We start from the raw sequence: 16,894 nt of genomic DNA, 5'->3' as shown, positions 1-16,894 counted from the left end.
AAATAAATAAATAAATAAGTAAATAAATAAATAAAATTGTGTATACCACAAAATAGGCAGTGGAAACTTTCAAAGTCTTTACTTACAGAGGAAAAAAAAAAAATGGATGTGGGAGGAATTCTCTAGTCAGAAAATGTTTCTTTGTAAACAGATTTTTAAAAGACTGATTTAAAAAATCAACATTAAAAGATAACTAGGGAGGGGCTGGTATCCCATGTCAGATAACTGGCTGCTCCCCTTCAAATCCAGTTCCCTGTGAAAGCAGCAAAGTTGGCCAAGGTACTTGGGTCCCGGCCACCCACGTGAAGACCCAGGTGGAATTCCTGCTCCTGGCCCAACCCCAGGTGTTTCAGTCATTTGGGAAGTGAAACAGTGGATGGAAGATCTCTTCTCCTCTCCCACTCTGCCTTTCACATAAATAAATGTATCTTTTAAAAACAGATATTCAAGGAAAGCACACTTAGAGACAAGCTTGACTGATTTAAGAAGTACGAGATAGGGTACAAGATTGTGAACTAGCAGGTAAAGCTGATGCATGTAAGCATTGTGGAGTAGCAGGTAAAACTGACACATGCAATGTTAGCATCCCATATGGACACTGGTTCTCAGCCTGGCTACTCCTCTTCTGATCCGGCTCACAGCTAATGGCCTGGGAAAAGCAGTGGAAGATGGTGCAAGTGTTTGAGCCCCTTCCACACACTTGTGAGATCTGTATGAAGATCCTGGCTCTTAGCTTTAGCCTGGCCCAAAACTGGCCGTTGCAGCCAACTGGGGAATAAACCCACAGTGGAAGGAAGATGTCTCTCTCTCACTCTCTCTCTCTCTCTCTCTGCAACTCTGACCTCCAAAATAAATAAGTAAATGTTAAAAAAAAAAAGTATAAGATAACCATTTTAGACCGCAGGAAATTTTATTTTTTAATCTAGAAAAGAATTTTACCATGAAATAAAATATTATTAGTATGGTCTAAGACACAGAAATAGGACTTTGAAGGTTCTAAAAAAAAAGAGAGACTTGTACTTTCTTATCTCAAACTATACCCATAGAGAACCTTTCTTAGACATATTGATTTTAAAAATCGACAACAGAAATAGCTAAATTACAAAGTAAAAAGTTAATTAATTCTATACCATGAGGAAACAAGGCAACATTTTTCTCTCATTTTTAATAAAATGTTTTAAACACATAACACAAAGTAGTTTGCTTGCTTTTAATATGATAAATAGTTAATGTACACACTAACTCTTGAAATGTAATTTTTCTACTTAGGCAGATTATTTTCTTCATTAATTAAGACTATAAAATATTGGCCGGCGCCGTGGCTCAACAGGCTAATCCTCCGCCTTGTAGCGCCGGCACACCAGGTTCTAGTCCTGGTTGGGGCACCGGATTCTATCCCGGTTGGCCCTCTTCCAGGCCAGCTCTCTGCTATGGCCCGGGAAGGCAGTGGAGGATGGCCCAAGTGCTTGGGCCCTGCACCCGCATGGGAGACCAGGAGAAGCACCTGGCTCCTGGCTTCGGATCAGCGAGATGCGCTGGCCGCAGTGGCCATTGGAGGGTGAACCAACGGCAAAAAGGAAGACCTTTCTCTCTGTCTCTCTCTCACTATCCACTCTGCCTGTCAAAAAAAAAAAAAAAGACTATAAAATATTTGCAAAAGTATTTCTAAATGGGATACATACAATTTAATGTTCTTAAAATAAACAGAAGAGTTAAACTTGCCTTCGACCTGACTCAGTTTTAATGGCTTAATTGTTAGATAAACCATGGACTTCTCAGGTATGTGCATCCTGTATTGATGACTAATGATTTTACCATCTTCTTCTAAGAAGAAGCAACCTTTTGATTGTACACATTGCCAGTCCTGAAAAGGAAAAAAAAAAAGGTTTTATTAAAAACTTATTAAATGTTTTCAGTGTAGATAGTATTGAGGAGAAACTAAATAATGTAACCCTGCAGAAATGTTAGCATACATAGGGCATTTGGCCCAGCAATTAAGATGCCCAGGTCCCATACCAGAATGCCTGAGTTCAATTCTCAGCTCTGGTTCCTGATTCCAGCTTCCTGCCATAAAGACCCTGTGAGGCAGAAGCGATGACCCAAATAAGTGAGTTCTTTCCTCCCACAGGGAAGACCTGGACTGAGTTTCTGACTCCTGGTTTTGGCCTGGCTCAATCATGACTGTTGTAGGCATTTGGGGAGTGAGCCAGAGGAGGATGGGGACTCTGTCTCTCAAATAAATAGAAAAAAAAAATTAAAGATAATAAATGAGAATAAATACAAAATTGTCATGGCACAATTCAATTATATTTAGCGGTAAAAGGTAGTAGGGATAAAAAGGAATTATATATATGCAAAAAATACAATAACCTCATTTCCTAAAATCATACCTAGTACATTGTAGATGCTAAATGTTTAGTGTCAAAATGGTCAGTAGAGGCATTTATATCAACTGAGTGGCCAATGAATGAACTATGCCAAGAAGGGTTGACAGCATTTATTTATGAGAAGTTAGGAAGAGACATAATGGAGAGAAGAAATAAGAAAAATAAAATTCATGAAAGGAGAGAAGTACTGAAGCAAAGTAATAAAATAAATACCCTGAAGTAATAATCTGGAGACAGTAATGCTGCTACCATAAGAATGATGGCATATTAAGGACCACTAAAACAAATATATTGAAAGAAAAAATGATAGGACCCTGTATTGCTGGATAAAGCAACTAACAACCAAAATAACTGTTAAAAGTCTAGGTAACTAGAAGAATACTTAATAAAAATTTCACCTATAAAAAATGCTGATACATAAAAACTACCAGTTTTGAGAAAGACCATTCTACACTGGATCTTCCATGTATCTCTTGTACCAGCCAAATCCATTCTCACAATCTGAATTAATGTCCATGTGGGATCTCATGACTAGCACCAAATCAAATTTGAAAATGGCATCCATCCAGGACAGAAAATAAAGAATTCTTACTGAAATTATGAGAAAGTGGACCATCACATAGATGTGTACACCAAGGCTTTTTATTAGTAGTAGGTTTGCCTATCTGTAATACAAGACATCTATCTGTTCTATTCCTGACTTCCAAGAATAGACTATTAATGAGGCTCTAAAGTACCTTTATGAAGGAAGGTTTTGAAAACTTTCCTATAAGCATAGTTAAATAATAATTTCAAAAATTTAATAATAATTATTGAACATTAGCACTATAACAATAATATCACAAATATTTTTAATCTATACAGAAAGATTTACTATGGTACTGAAAAGGCAAGACCAAAAATAATTTATAAGGATATTTCTAGCTCATCCTTTAAAACAGGTTAAATTATATTAACATATTTTCATAATAATTTTAATATTTCATTATTTAAATACATTTAAAGTAAAAAATTTTAACATAGATAAAAATCCCTATAATTCTACCATTCTACTTTGAGTTTTATGTAATCATTTTTAATATTGACCACATAAAAATACCTAGGTTTTACATTTTAATAAGTCATTTTAAGTTCTGCTTTTAGATCTAATCTTATATGCAAGATTTTTTTAAAGATTTATTTATTTTTTATTTGAAAGGCAGAGTTCCAGAGAGACAGAGGCAGACAGAAAGAGGGGTGGTGGTGGTATTCCATCCACTGGTTTACTCCTCAAATGGCCATAACAGCTGTAGCTGAGCTCTTTCAAGTTAGGAGCCAGAAGCTTCTTCTGGATCTCCCACGTGGGTATAGGGATCTAAGCACTTGGGCCATCTTCCACTGCTTTCCAAGGTAAAAACAGAGAGCTGGATTGGAAGTGGAGCAGCCAAGGCTTGAACCGGTGCCCATATGGGGTGCTGGCACTGCAGGCAACAACTTTAACTGCTACGCCACAGTGCCAGCCCTGCAAGATATTTTGCCATTGAAAAAGAATAACATTGGAGGACTCAGACTTTCTATAAAACTACAGTAATCAAAACAGTGTGGACCTGACATAAAGATATAGAGATCAATAGACTAGAATAGATAGTTCAGAAATAAACTCTTTTTTTTTTTAATTTATTCATTTGACAGAGTTAGACAGTGAGAGAGAGAAAGAGAGAAAGGTCTTCCTTCCATTGGTTCACCCCCCAAATGACCGCTATGGCCGGAGCTACGTGGACAGAAGCCAGGAGCCAGGTGCTTCCTCCTGGTCTCCCATGCGAGTGCAGGACCCAAGCATTTGGGCCTTCCTCCACTGCCTTCCCAGGCCACAGCAGAGAGCTGGACTGGAAGTGGAGCAACTGGGACAGAATTCGGCGCCCCAACCGGGACTAGAACCCGGCACCTATATGGAATGCCGGCGCCGCAGGCGGAGGATTTCTAGTGAGCCACGGTGCTGGCCCCTAGAAATAAACTCTTAAATATACTGTATAGCAAATGATTTTAACTAGAATGCCAAGACCATTCAATGAGGTAAAGGATGGTCTTCTCAACAAATGAAGCTTGGGAAAACTGAATATCTACATTCAAAAGAATGAATTTGGACACTTACGCCTTAAGCAAGAATTACATCAAAGTGGACTAAAGACCTAAATGTAAATGCTAAAAGTATGAAACAGATTAAAACAAAGGGGGAAAGCTGACAATGAACGTGGCAATGATTATGTCACCAAAAGTAAAGGTAACAAAAACATGATTGGGACTGCATCAAAATTAAAAACTTTTTTTTTTTTTTTTTGGACAGGCAGAGTTATAGAGAGAGACAGAAAGGTCTTCCTCCCATTGGTTCAACCCCCCAAATGTCCACTACGGCCGGTGCACTGTGCCGATCCAAAGCCAAGAGTCAGGTGCTTCCTCCTGGTCTCCCATGCGGGTGCAGGGCCCAAGCACCTGGGCCATCCTCCACTGCCTTCTGGGGCCACAGCAGAGAGCTGGACTGGAAGAGGAGCAACTGGGACAGAATCCGGCGCCCCAACCGGGACTAGAACCCGGGGTACCAGTGCCGCAGGCGGAGGATTAGCCTAGTGAGCCGCGGTGCCAGCCAATATTAAAAACTTTTGTGTATGGCCGGCGCCGCGGCTCACTAGGCTAATCCTCCGCCTTGAGGCGCCGGCACACTGGGTTCTAGTCCTGGTTGGGGTGCCAGTTCTGTCCCAGTTGCTCCTCTTCCAGTCCAGCTCTCTGCTGTGGCCAGGGAGTGCAGTGGAGGATGGCCCAAGTCCTTGGGCCCTGCACCCCATGGGAGACCAGGAGAAGCACCTGGCTCCTGCCATCGGATCAGTGCAGTGCGCCGGCCTCAGCGCACTACCGCGGCGGCCATTGGAGGGTGAACCAACGGCAAAAAGGAAGACCTTTCTCTCTGTCTCTCTCTCACTGTCCACTCTGCCTGTCAAAAATAAAAAAATAAAAAATAAAAAAACTTTTGTGTATCAAAGGATACTATCAACAGAGTAAAAAGGCAAATTCATGGAACAAGAAAAACTGCTTGCAAATCATATATCTAAAATGGGCTTAATATCCAGAATATATGAAGAACTTCTACAACTCAACAATAATAAAAAGACAAATTTTAAAATGGGCTTGGAGCAGATATTTAGCCTAGTGGTCAAGACACTCCTGTCTCACATCAGATACTTGAGTTCAATTCCTGGCTCTGGCTTCTGATTCGTTTCCCACCAATGCGGATCCTGTAAGTAATGGAGTTCCTGCCACTGACGAGGAAGACCTAGATTGCATTCCCTGCTCCTGGTTCTGGCCCTAGTGTGAGCATTTGGGAATGAGCCAGCAAACTGGAGCTCTCTCTTTCTCTGCCTCTCAAATGAACTGAATGATCATTTCTCCAAACAAAATATACAGATGGCCCACTAAGCACATGAAAAGATGTTCGACCATTACTAATCATTAGGGAAAGGGAAATCAGAACTACAATAAGATACCATTTCATATCTTTTAGGATAGCCACTATCAAAATAACAGAAAATAACAAGTATTGATGAGTATGTGCAGAACCTGGAATCACTGCACATTGCTCATAGTAATGTAAAATGGTGAAGCTACTGGAAAAATAGTTGGACAATTCCTCAAAAAAAAATTAACACAGAATTCCATAGGATCGAGTGATTTTACCTCTGGTTATATACTCAAAAGAGCCTAAAACAGGGACTCAAAGTGTGTTTTTACATCAATGTTCATAGCAACATTGCTCATAATAATCCAAGGTGGAAACAATCTAAATGTCCATTAATAGATGAAGAAACAAACAAAATGTGTTATGTGATTTTTTTTTTTTTTTTTTTTTTTTTTTTTTTTTACATTTACCTTTCTGGAGTGGTAAGGGATACTAGCTTAGAATTACAGAATATCATGGCCAGTGTCATGGTGTAATGTGTTAAGCTGCCGCTTCCAATGCTGGCATCTCATATGGGTGTGGGTTTGAGTCCCAGCTGCTCCACTTCTGATCCAGCTCCCTGCTAATGTGCCTGGGAAAGCAGCAGGATATGGTCCAACCCCTTGTGTTCCTGCACATGCGTGGGAGAATGATGAAGCTCCCGGCTCCTGTTTCAGTCTGGACCAGCACTCCTGCTTCAGCCACCTGGGGAGTGAACCAGTGGATGGACGATTCTCTCTCTCTCTCTCACTCGAGAGAGTGAAATGTCGAGTGCTCTCTATGTGTGTTTCTGTGTCTTACTCTCAAATAAACACAAATTTAAAAATATACAATTATTTTCTTTTTATTTATTTACTTTTTGACAGGCAGAGTTAGACAGTGAGAGACAGAGAGAAAGGTCTTCCTTTTTCCGTTGGTTCACCCTCCAAGTGGCCGCTACGACCGGCACGCTGTACCGATCTGAATCCAGGAGCCAGGTGCTTCCTCCTGGTCTCCCATGTGGGTGCAGGGCCCAAGCACTTGGGCCATCCTCCACTGCCTTCTGGGGCCACAGCAGAGAGCTGGACTGGAAGAGGAGCAACTGGGACAGAACTGGCGCCCCAACCGGGACTAGAACCGGGGTGCCGGCGCCACAGGAGGAGGATTAGCCTAGTGAGCCGCGGCGCCGGCCGTGATTACTTTCAAATAAATAAATCTTTAAAAAAGAATTACAGAATACTAAAGATATAAAGTATCTAAAAAGTAATTTAGTTGAGACTTCTCTTTTTATTGATGAAAAAGTCTGAAAGTTAAAGGTAGGCATAATGTCATAGTTCTCACTGCTTGCAGAACCAGAGCTAGAACCTAGGTCTCTTTACTTTCTCTCAAGTCTACCAATTCTATTCTAAGTTCTACCCTATTTAACAGTTATACATCAGCCACAATGTTTTTAAAAGCCAATTTTAGGGGGCCGGCGCTGTGGCTCATTTGGTTAATCCTCTGCCTGCGGTGCCGGCATCCCATATGGGTGCCAGGTTCTAGTCCCGGCTGCTCCTCTTCCAGTCCAGCTCTCTGCTGTGGCCTGGGAAGGCAGTGGAGGAGGGCCCAGGTGCTTGTGCCCCTGTACCCGCATGGGAGACCAGGAAGGAGCACCTGGCTCCTGGCTTCGGATCAGCGTAGCTCCAGCCGTAGCAGCCATTTAGGGGGTGAACCAACGGAAGGAAGACCTTTCTCTCTGTCTCTATCACTGTCTAACTCTGTCAAAAAAAAAAAAAAAGCCAATTTTAAAAAGAAGCTCTGTGTTTATAATATTATAATAAAGCATATGTTTTTGAAAAGATGTAGAGATTACACATTTTTAATTAAGTTCTCAATAAGTGTAGTTTTATTCACCTTCCTCTTGGTCCTTTGGATGCTGTCTCAGAACTGGAGAGTACTAATTTAGTTTGGATGTGAAGATGGTAATATTATTATAAAGTATGATAAAGCATATGATATTACTAGGAAAATTTATATCTCTACTGTTTAGAAGTAAGCACTAAATTTTTAAAGAACTGTTAGAGTTAGTAAAAACACAATGTTTAGTCAATCTAAAACTTCTGTAAAATAAACAGACTTTCAGTCACAAAATGCAAGTTTTCTCTAGGACAAAGACTAAAATTTTATGGAAAAGAAAGAAAAAAGTACAGATAAATTGACTGGCTTATTCAAATAAATCAATTTGAAAGGAATATAGATTAAGTTGACAATTTGAATATTATGAGAAAAATGAAAGAAAGCTGAATTTTAAATTTTTTAGAATGATAGATTTAGAAATTCTAAAGACAGCATTGTAGCATAGCAAGTTATGCAACCACCTGCGACACCAACATCCCATAAGGGCCCTGGTTCATGTCCCAGCTGCTCCACTTTCAATACAGTTTCCCTGGTAATGGCCTGGTAAAAGCAGCTGAGGATGACTCAAATGTTTGGGCCCCCTTAACCCACAGGGAGACCCATATGAAGCTCTTGGCTCCCGGCTTCAGCCTGGCCCTGGGTTTGCTGTTGTAGTCATCTGGGGAGTGAACTAGCAGATGGAAGATTTCTCCTTTTCTTCCTCTTTTCTGTCTGTCTCCATCCTTTCCCTGTCCCTCTGTAACTCTATCTAAATAAATAATTAAATAAATCTTAAAAAAAAATTCCATGCAGGTTGACACTATAAATAAAATAATGGCTTGTAATTCTTACAAAGGGCATGAGGTGGAGCTATTTTCTACCAATTCAGGTAAATTCATACAAACCCAAATAAACTAATACTTCATTTCTTTGTTACATACAAATCTTATTTTCACTGATAATGTATAAGGAAATGCTGAAAAGTAAAATTACAAGTAGTAAAGTATAAAATTCTAGCTATGAAAGCAAATATATTAGTAAAGTTACTTTTTTCTCTTGGAACATGGTAGTGAACATGATTTGTTTTGACATATATATTCTGTATTAAAATTTTAGGTGAAGTATAATCATTAAGCAGTAGATCTACCATAGAGTTAGTCTTTGAAGGAATGTAATATCATCATTATCATTTTTATAATGATATCCTATATCACATACTTATTAGAAAACTTTGCTTTTCAACAGGTTAAGAGAAGTAGGTAAAGAAAAAGCTATTTATCTTTTTGCTATCAAAGAATACTTAATACATGGGTGGTGGGAAAAATTGATATGGATTTGTTACCTAATGAAATATTGAATTGATGAACATCTTGAATATGTGAAAAACTTGAAAAATTAATTTGGAGCTTTCACAAATATTAAAAAACAGTGAAAGACTTTGAGTTTAAATGTTTATATTTGTATTGCTATGTGAAGAGAAACATATATTACAAAAACATGTTGTGTAGCACATATGTAACATTATTTATGTATGTACAATATATATGCTTATAATATAGGTATATCTGTGTATATAGACATTTATTAACAGATTACACAACATATATATGTGCTAATTAGGAGCCTGAATATAGGAAGTATTGTATTTCTGCAATTTATAAGTCATGGGTTGTGGTTTACTCTAATTCTAGTTATAACTGCCCTTAGCAAGGAGGTTGAAGCTATTTCTTTCTCAACTAAAAATTCTTGACATTCTTTGCATATTAGAGAACCTAAGCAAAAGGACAGAATTTGAGATTAAAAAGAATAGTAATACAGTAGGTAAGTATGGTCAACAGAAAGTAATATATATATATATATATTCCATGTTAAGATTCTTATTTTTCTTCCTGTAATTCAGCTCCTTTACCAATTGTGTGGCTTGATGCTTTACAAACATGTTTCTGTTTATCCCACCCACCGCAATGATTTTCTAATGTTTTTAAAATTAAATATTTATTTATTTATTATTTATGTAAGAGGCAGGCAGAAAGAGGAGAGAGAGAGAGAGAACTCCCACCTACTGACTCACTGCATACTCTCAGAATGGCTGGGGTAGAGCTGAGGCCAACATCTGGAGCTGCAAACTCAATCCAAGTCTCCCATATGGGTGAGAGAAATCCAATTAGTAGAACCATCACCACTTTTTCTCAGAGTCTGCATTAGCAGGAAAGAGTCAGGAGCCAGAACCAGGGATGTAGCCCAAGCACCTCAACGTGGAATGTGGGCATCTCAACTGTTAGGCTAAACGCTTGCCACCAATCTTCTTATTTCTGAAAAGTTCCTCCTTCTCTGCCCAATTCTATACTTCTCTGCTCTATATGATACTGAGGTACTCAGATTTGTTTAAAATAGATTTGAAGCAATTGTGAAAACTAACAAGCCTTTAAATTACTTGTTCTACATATTCATAACCAAGTCATACTTTTTTAAAAATTTTACTTATTTATTTTCATTTTATTTGAAAGACGGAGACTGAGACAGAGAGACTCCAAAAGACAAATGGAGAGAGATCTTTCCATCCTCTGGTTCACTTCCCAAATGCCCACAACAGACAGGACCAGGGCCAGGTCAAAGTTAAGAGCACAGGACTCAATCTGGGTCTCCCGTATGGGTGTCACGGACAAAGCACTTGAACTACCTACTGCCTCCAGGTTGTGTACTGGCAGGAAGCTGGACTGAAAGCAGAGTAGTGGGATACAAACCAGGCATTTTGATATAACATGCAGGCATTCCAAGAGGCAACTCAACTGTTAGCCACATACATGCCCCAGAAATGTATAAAATTTATGAAATTTTAAAAAATACTTTCAAAGTAAAAAGCAAGTAAAAAATTGAATTTTACTGAATATCCAAGAGTTATGCATTTTTTTTTTTTTTACAGGTAGAATTAGACAGTGAGAGAGAGAAAGAAAGAGAAAAGTCTTCCCTCTGTTGTTTCACTCCCCAAATGGTCGCCATGGCTGGCGCGTTGCACAGATCCGAAGCCAGGAGCCAGGTGCCTCCTCCTGATCTCCCATGTGGATGCAAGGCCCAAGCACTTAGGCCATCCTCCACTGCCTTCCCGGGCCACAGCAGAGAGCTGGACTGGAAGAGGAGCAACCGGGACAGAACTGGCGCCCCAACCGGGACTAGAACCTGGAGTGCCGGAGCCTCAGGCGGAGGATTAGCCTAGTGGCCTATGCATTAAAAAAAAAAAAAAACCTTTCAACACATCTAATAGCAAAAAGCAAATAACAGTGGACAATATTAAGATCAGAAACAAGGCACAAAAAAAGAAAAAAAAGTAGTAGCAATTGTAAAAGATAATACTAAATTTTCTTAGAAGACTTTCACCTAATTTCTTATTATCATCAGCATCACTCCCTTGCTCTTGATGTCTTAGATGGAAAACCTAAGAAGTCTCCTGTTATACCATCACTGTAACCATCACTGTCTATTAGATCTGTCTCTTCCTAAGACCTCAGGTACTACCCTAACTCAAGCTCCCTTCACTTTATATATAGACGACAGCTGTACTAGCCTCCCAGATAATCTAAAGTGAGGTCTCCGAACACAACACAATAGTAGGACGACTATTTCTTAAACTCTATTTTTTACCACATCATTCCCATATAAAGCCCTACATTTCTTAGTTCTATAACAACATTAAGAACAATTTTATTAAAGTGAATACTATGTTCGTGGCACTATGATAAAGGCTTTACATATGTTGAAGTTTTAAATATTTCCAAAATATGAAAATATAATTGCTCCCAATTTATGGATAAGAAAACCGAGAATCAGAAGAGGTGCTCGCTAAGTTAACCAACCAAGGTCACAGAGTTATTAAGTGACAAAGCTAAGATTCAAGCTCAGGTCCATCTATATTCCAAATTCTTAATACATAGAGAACCACTTTACACAAAGTAGACACTTAATAAATATTTGTTGAATAAATAATACGTTAATGAAATACAATGCTATATTAACTTGGTAAATGCATTATTAGTAAGCAAATTATTTTAAGGGGCCAGCACTGTGGCATAGTAGGTGCAGCACCACCATCTCATATGGGCGCTAGTTCAAGTACTGACTGTTCCTCTTCCAATCCAGCTCTCTGCTATGGTCTGGAAAAGCAGCTGAAGATGGCCCAAGTGCTTAGGCCCCTGCACCCATGTGGGAGAGTTGAAAGAAGCTCCTTGCTCCTGGCTTTGGATCGGCGCAGCTCTGGCCGTTGTGGCCATTTGGGGAGTGAACCAGCAGGAGGAAGATCTTTCTCTCTGTGTCTTCCTCTCACTGTTTGTAATTCTATCTCCCAAATAAATTAATAAAATCTTAAGAACAAATAAATAATAATAAAATACATCTTTAAAAAATTAATTTAAAAGCCCCATATTTTATCCTAAGAATAATACTGGCATACCTTACATACTTAGTAAATATCTGTTGAACTAAAGAAATTATATCATATAATTAACAACACAGAGAAAAAACCTTATTATGATTTAATATAATCCATATTAACTTTTATTTGTATCTCTCCTTACAGCTACTAAGATTGTCTATTTATACTTTTGAATCAGGTAACCAAATTATTTAACTAAGTTAATTTTATTAGTATTCAATTTAGTTACAAAGTACAAACAGGTTCCATTGGTAGAAAATAATATTGTTGAAACACTAAATATTGTGTGTGAACATGTTGGACATGCACACCAAATTGCTTAGGGTGTACAGATTCCTAAACAGTCTGAACAAAATTCCTTAGAGATAATGTTTTAAAATTTTAATATAGAACAAATGTCACTGTCTAGCAATTTAAAGATATAAGGGACTTCAGAGTTCAATAACAAATACAGAGTTGTTATTTGAAACAAAAATGTAGCTCTTGAGAACAATCAGTTCAGTTTTCTAACAGCAGTTATAGTATGTGGTCATAACCATTTTCCCCCCTTTTACAGAGGTCCCCAGGTGCACATTTTTAATGTATCCTAGCAGTTTCCAGTTAATGTTTTATATTTCTGTAGCTATTATTTTCTGTTGAAAGAAAACTAGTAAAGGTTGAGTCTAGAAAGGGAAAACAAAGGAAGAAGATCAATATTAACACTCTACAAATATTGACTTAGCAAAGTGACTTTCTTGTCTTTCTCTCATAGGAGTTGATATTGAATAAATGACTTATTTACAAGAAACACCCATGGAAAGCATCTGTTAAACAGAAAAAAAATTTGCTTGTGAAGGCATATTATTAGGTAATCTACTTAGCATGTTAAAAAAGTTGCAAGTCATCATTTTTAAACTAAAGATTTGTAATAACATTCTTATTATTTTTACTTTAAAAATGTTACAACTGACTGTGGGTAGAAATGTTGCATTCCACTTAAAAAACTTCAAAGAATTACTTAACAAACATTATTGATTATCAGAGATATTGAACAGTTATTAATAAGCAATGAATTTTTTTTTTCAGAAAAAAGTCATTATCTATTAATTTAAAATACTATACCTCTATTAAGTTCGGCTCAGTTAACTTGGGGTTCTGGTTACTGTTAGCACTCATGGTAACTGTGAGGGAAACAGATGTTTTGAAATTCCTAGTGCTTGACAGTAAAGGACTCCTGTTGCCACCTGTAACAAATAATCGATATTTGGTCTCATATTATGAAAAGTTTTCAGTAAGAATTTGTTTCTAAATAAAGTGTAGTATAAAAGGTATATTAACTTTGTTCTCTTTGTTCTTCTTGTTGAAATAAGTCAAAAGTTTTATACTTATCAGGTTTAATGATCCTTAATTTATGGGCTACTAATAACATTCCTTATTCACTATGTCATCTGAAATTTTAGTTTTCATAAAATATAATGATCATAGCCAAGTCAAATTCCATAATAAAATTTTACTTCAATAGATTTTTATAGCTAGGTGACAAAAGTTGGATTCTCATGTGTTTCATTACCGGCAAGCTGAGATAGAAGGAAAAGTTTATCTGGATATGACCCTTCATTCCTGATCAAGAAATTCTTAACAATAAAAGCAAATACCTTTATTTGAGAACATCTCCTGATCCGTTTTTCTTATGATTCTAGGTGAAGGTTTTGGTACTGGTGATGGGTCCCTTTCAAGAGGTCCTTCGATGTGGCTTCCAAACTGCTGACACTTCAGTTTGCTATCAATCTCCAGTTTTCCTAGTGTAGTCTTGAGACATTGCTCATTGGTTGTCATATATAATTTACAAAACTATAGGAAATAAAAAATTCGTCCAGTGGGTAAAATATTCAATCATACATTTGGGAGAAGGCAAATGCATAGGCAAGGGATAGACTGATAGCTGGAATACATTTCCTAGTGAACTTGGTTACTCATTTTCTCGAATCAGATTGACCAGCCTCAAGTGACCTAGTGAAATGTAGCCATGATTCAATGAGGAGGTCATACTCTGAGCAAAATAAAATGTTTCACACGGAGACGTGATTTATTATTATTTTTTATAAGACATGTGTAGACTTGCTTTTTTTCTAAATAATTTTTATGATTCTTCCATGCCAGAAAAGGTACATTTCTGAGAGCCTCTGTGTGTGTGTCTACGTGCACACATATGTTATTTTAACATGGTTATATTATTTTTAATGTAGTCATCCAGTTACAATTGTGGGAATAAATTTCAAGTATGATGAATGCCTGATATGCAAGTAGTCATTGCCAATATTAAAAAGATGTTCTCCTATAAAAGCATTCTTCTGATATGTTTATTAGCTGATTTAAACATTTTAAATATGTATATTTATTAAAACATTACATGCTTACTATAAATACATATAATTTGTATTTGTCAATTTTACCTTAATAAAGATAGGGACAAAATTTTAAAAAATACTTTTCCTAAAAACAAAACAAAACAAAAAAAACTTTTCCTACATAGTATGCAACTTTGTATCAATATGACCTTATGTACCTTGATGTAGTCAAACTTTCCATCAGCATTTACATCAGGCAAATTAATTATGGCATTTACTTCTTCTCGAGTCATCTTTTCCCCTCTCTGAAAAGAAGCCAATATTTATTGAAAAGCAACATAATTACCACTTTGTTATTCACGGAGGTAGTATAAATATTTTAACTTTTTCTACAAGTTTGACCAGAAGGTTTCTCTAGAAATAGAGTATTATGTGAAGGAAGAATGAGAGTGTCGGGGCTGGCATTTTGGCACAGCAGGATAAGCCAGAGCTTAGGACACTCCTGGCCTAGGCCTGGCTGCTGCAGGCATTTGGGAAGGGAACCAGTGGAGGAAAGATCTGTCTCTCCCTCTCTCTATGTTACTCTGCCTTTCAAATAAATGATAAATAAATATTTTAGAAAAAGAATGAGTGTCATATAAAATAAGATTTTACAATTTTATTAAATTTTGTGCAAGAACACTGAATCTCAGTTTTCTAAATTGTAACAGCTGTAGAGCAAGAGTCAGTAATAACTACTATTATGTTTAGAGTGAAGATATTTTCTAACATTATGCCAAAAAACAGAATGCATTCCAAATCTCATTTATACTTTGTTTTCCTTTCACTTAGTGCATATGGACCTATCACAGATTTTCAAAGAGTTCAGGGCAAGAATGAATTGCATAGGAGCACAAGGGGATTGCAACATAGGCTCAATTTTATACTTTATTTTTTATTTACAAAGCACCTTTCATCTAGTAGGATCCCTAAGTACTTTATAAATAACATATATGTCATTCATTTCACCTGTCAATGAAACAGCTATTTTTAATGTGAACTTTGGAAGACAAACCTAGACTTGAAGTTGTTTTGCATATTACAGAACAGTTTCATAAATCTTACCTTTGTTAGAAATTTATAAAGGTCAGTGTGTAAAATAGAGCCATCATCATTTACATCTAATTGCCTAAATGATTTTAGCAGTTCTGCTTTTGAAGTAGGTTTTTCCTTCCTTAAAATTACACAAAAATCATCAAAATTCAGTTTGGTTGTTTGAGAAGTCCAATATTTATTAATTGTCTTTTGGGATGGGTTTCTTCCTGCATGTTGAAGAACTGCCCAAGAAAACAGGTATGGTTATTGTAACATTCAGAATTGGTATTTTAATGTATTTTCTTCTAACCATTATACATGATATTAGACAAATACACACATACACCAACACCACTGCCTTTGGCATTGAATATTTAGGGATGTCAATATATGCCTGACTTTCAGAAATAAAAATATACATATTACCAGATAGAGATTCTTGATTTGTTAATGCCAGAACTAAACAGATTTGTTTCCTTTGTTGTCAATTTGGTCTTCAATGTATATGGTTTAAATAACTGGTAATCTATGATATACTTAAGAACTTTCACAGAAAAAAAAGATGGAAAATGACCATCTACTTAAATATATAGAGGTCATATGGGTAACCACAAAAGGAAAACATTATTACTCTTAAGGATCAACAGATATATTAATGAAATGAGGAAATCATTTGTTTCAGAATATTAACAAGAAGGCATTACATCTAAAATTTCATCATTAGTAGAATTGCAACATTATTCATGTTCCAAGTATTAAATATATATATGAAAATGACCCATTTGAGGAGCCAGCGCAGTGGCTCAATAGGCTAACCCTCTGCCTGAGGCGCCAGCACACCAGATTCTGTCCCGGTTGCTCCTCTTCCAGTCCAGCTTTCTGCTGTGGCCTGGGTGGAGGATGGCCCAAGTGCTTGGGCCCTGCACCTGCATGGAAGACCAGGAGAAGCACCTGGCTCCTGGCTTCGGATCCACACGGTGCGCCAGCCGCAGCGGCCATTGGGGGGTGAACCAACGGAAAAGGAGGACCTTTCTCTCTGTCTCTCTCTCTCACTGTCCACTCTGCCTGTCAAAAAAAAAATTAATAACTCATCTGAAGTTATGTGTCTGCTGAAAATCATGAATGTCAACGCTGCTAGAGAAGACCATCACAGAGATACAATGGTCAAACAGCTTTTCATTGTTAACCATTTCTTTATATCGATGGAAAGTTAAATAATTATTAGCAAGAAAGGCTTTGTATAATTTTATTTGTTGGCTGGTGTCGTGGCATAGCAGGTAAAGCCAACATCTGTAGTGTCTGCATCCCATATGGGTGCCAGTTCGAGTCCCAGCTGCTCCACTATTTTTTTTTTTTTAAG

General features: G+C 37.3%; 1 protein-coding gene across 4 annotated transcripts in view; it reads right to left on the bottom strand.

The window, feature by feature from the left end:
* The window catches only part of EFCAB7 (EF-hand calcium binding domain 7), a 50,686-nt gene that overhangs the window by 27,079 nt on the left and 6,713 nt on the right, over positions 1-16,894 (bottom strand). For all 4 annotated transcript variants that reach the window (XM_062191473.1, XM_062191470.1, XM_062191472.1 and 1 more), the window contains exons 3-7: positions 15,565-15,776; positions 14,679-14,765; positions 13,768-13,963; positions 13,235-13,356; positions 1,723-1,864 (exon numbers count right to left, since the gene is read on the bottom strand). In XM_062191473.1, the coding sequence (XP_062047457.1) occupies positions 1,723-1,864; positions 13,235-13,356; positions 13,768-13,963; positions 14,679-14,765; positions 15,565-15,776 (759 nt within the window). The remainder of the gene's footprint in view (positions 1-1,722; positions 1,865-13,234; positions 13,357-13,767; positions 13,964-14,678; positions 14,766-15,564; positions 15,777-16,894) is intronic.

Source organism: Lepus europaeus, chromosome 5 (genome assembly GCF_033115175.1).
Source record: "Lepus europaeus isolate LE1 chromosome 5, mLepTim1.pri, whole genome shotgun sequence".
NCBI classification, from domain to species: Eukaryota; Metazoa; Chordata; class Mammalia; order Lagomorpha; family Leporidae; genus Lepus; species Lepus europaeus.
This window is presented reverse-complemented; position numbering and strand designations above follow the sequence as displayed.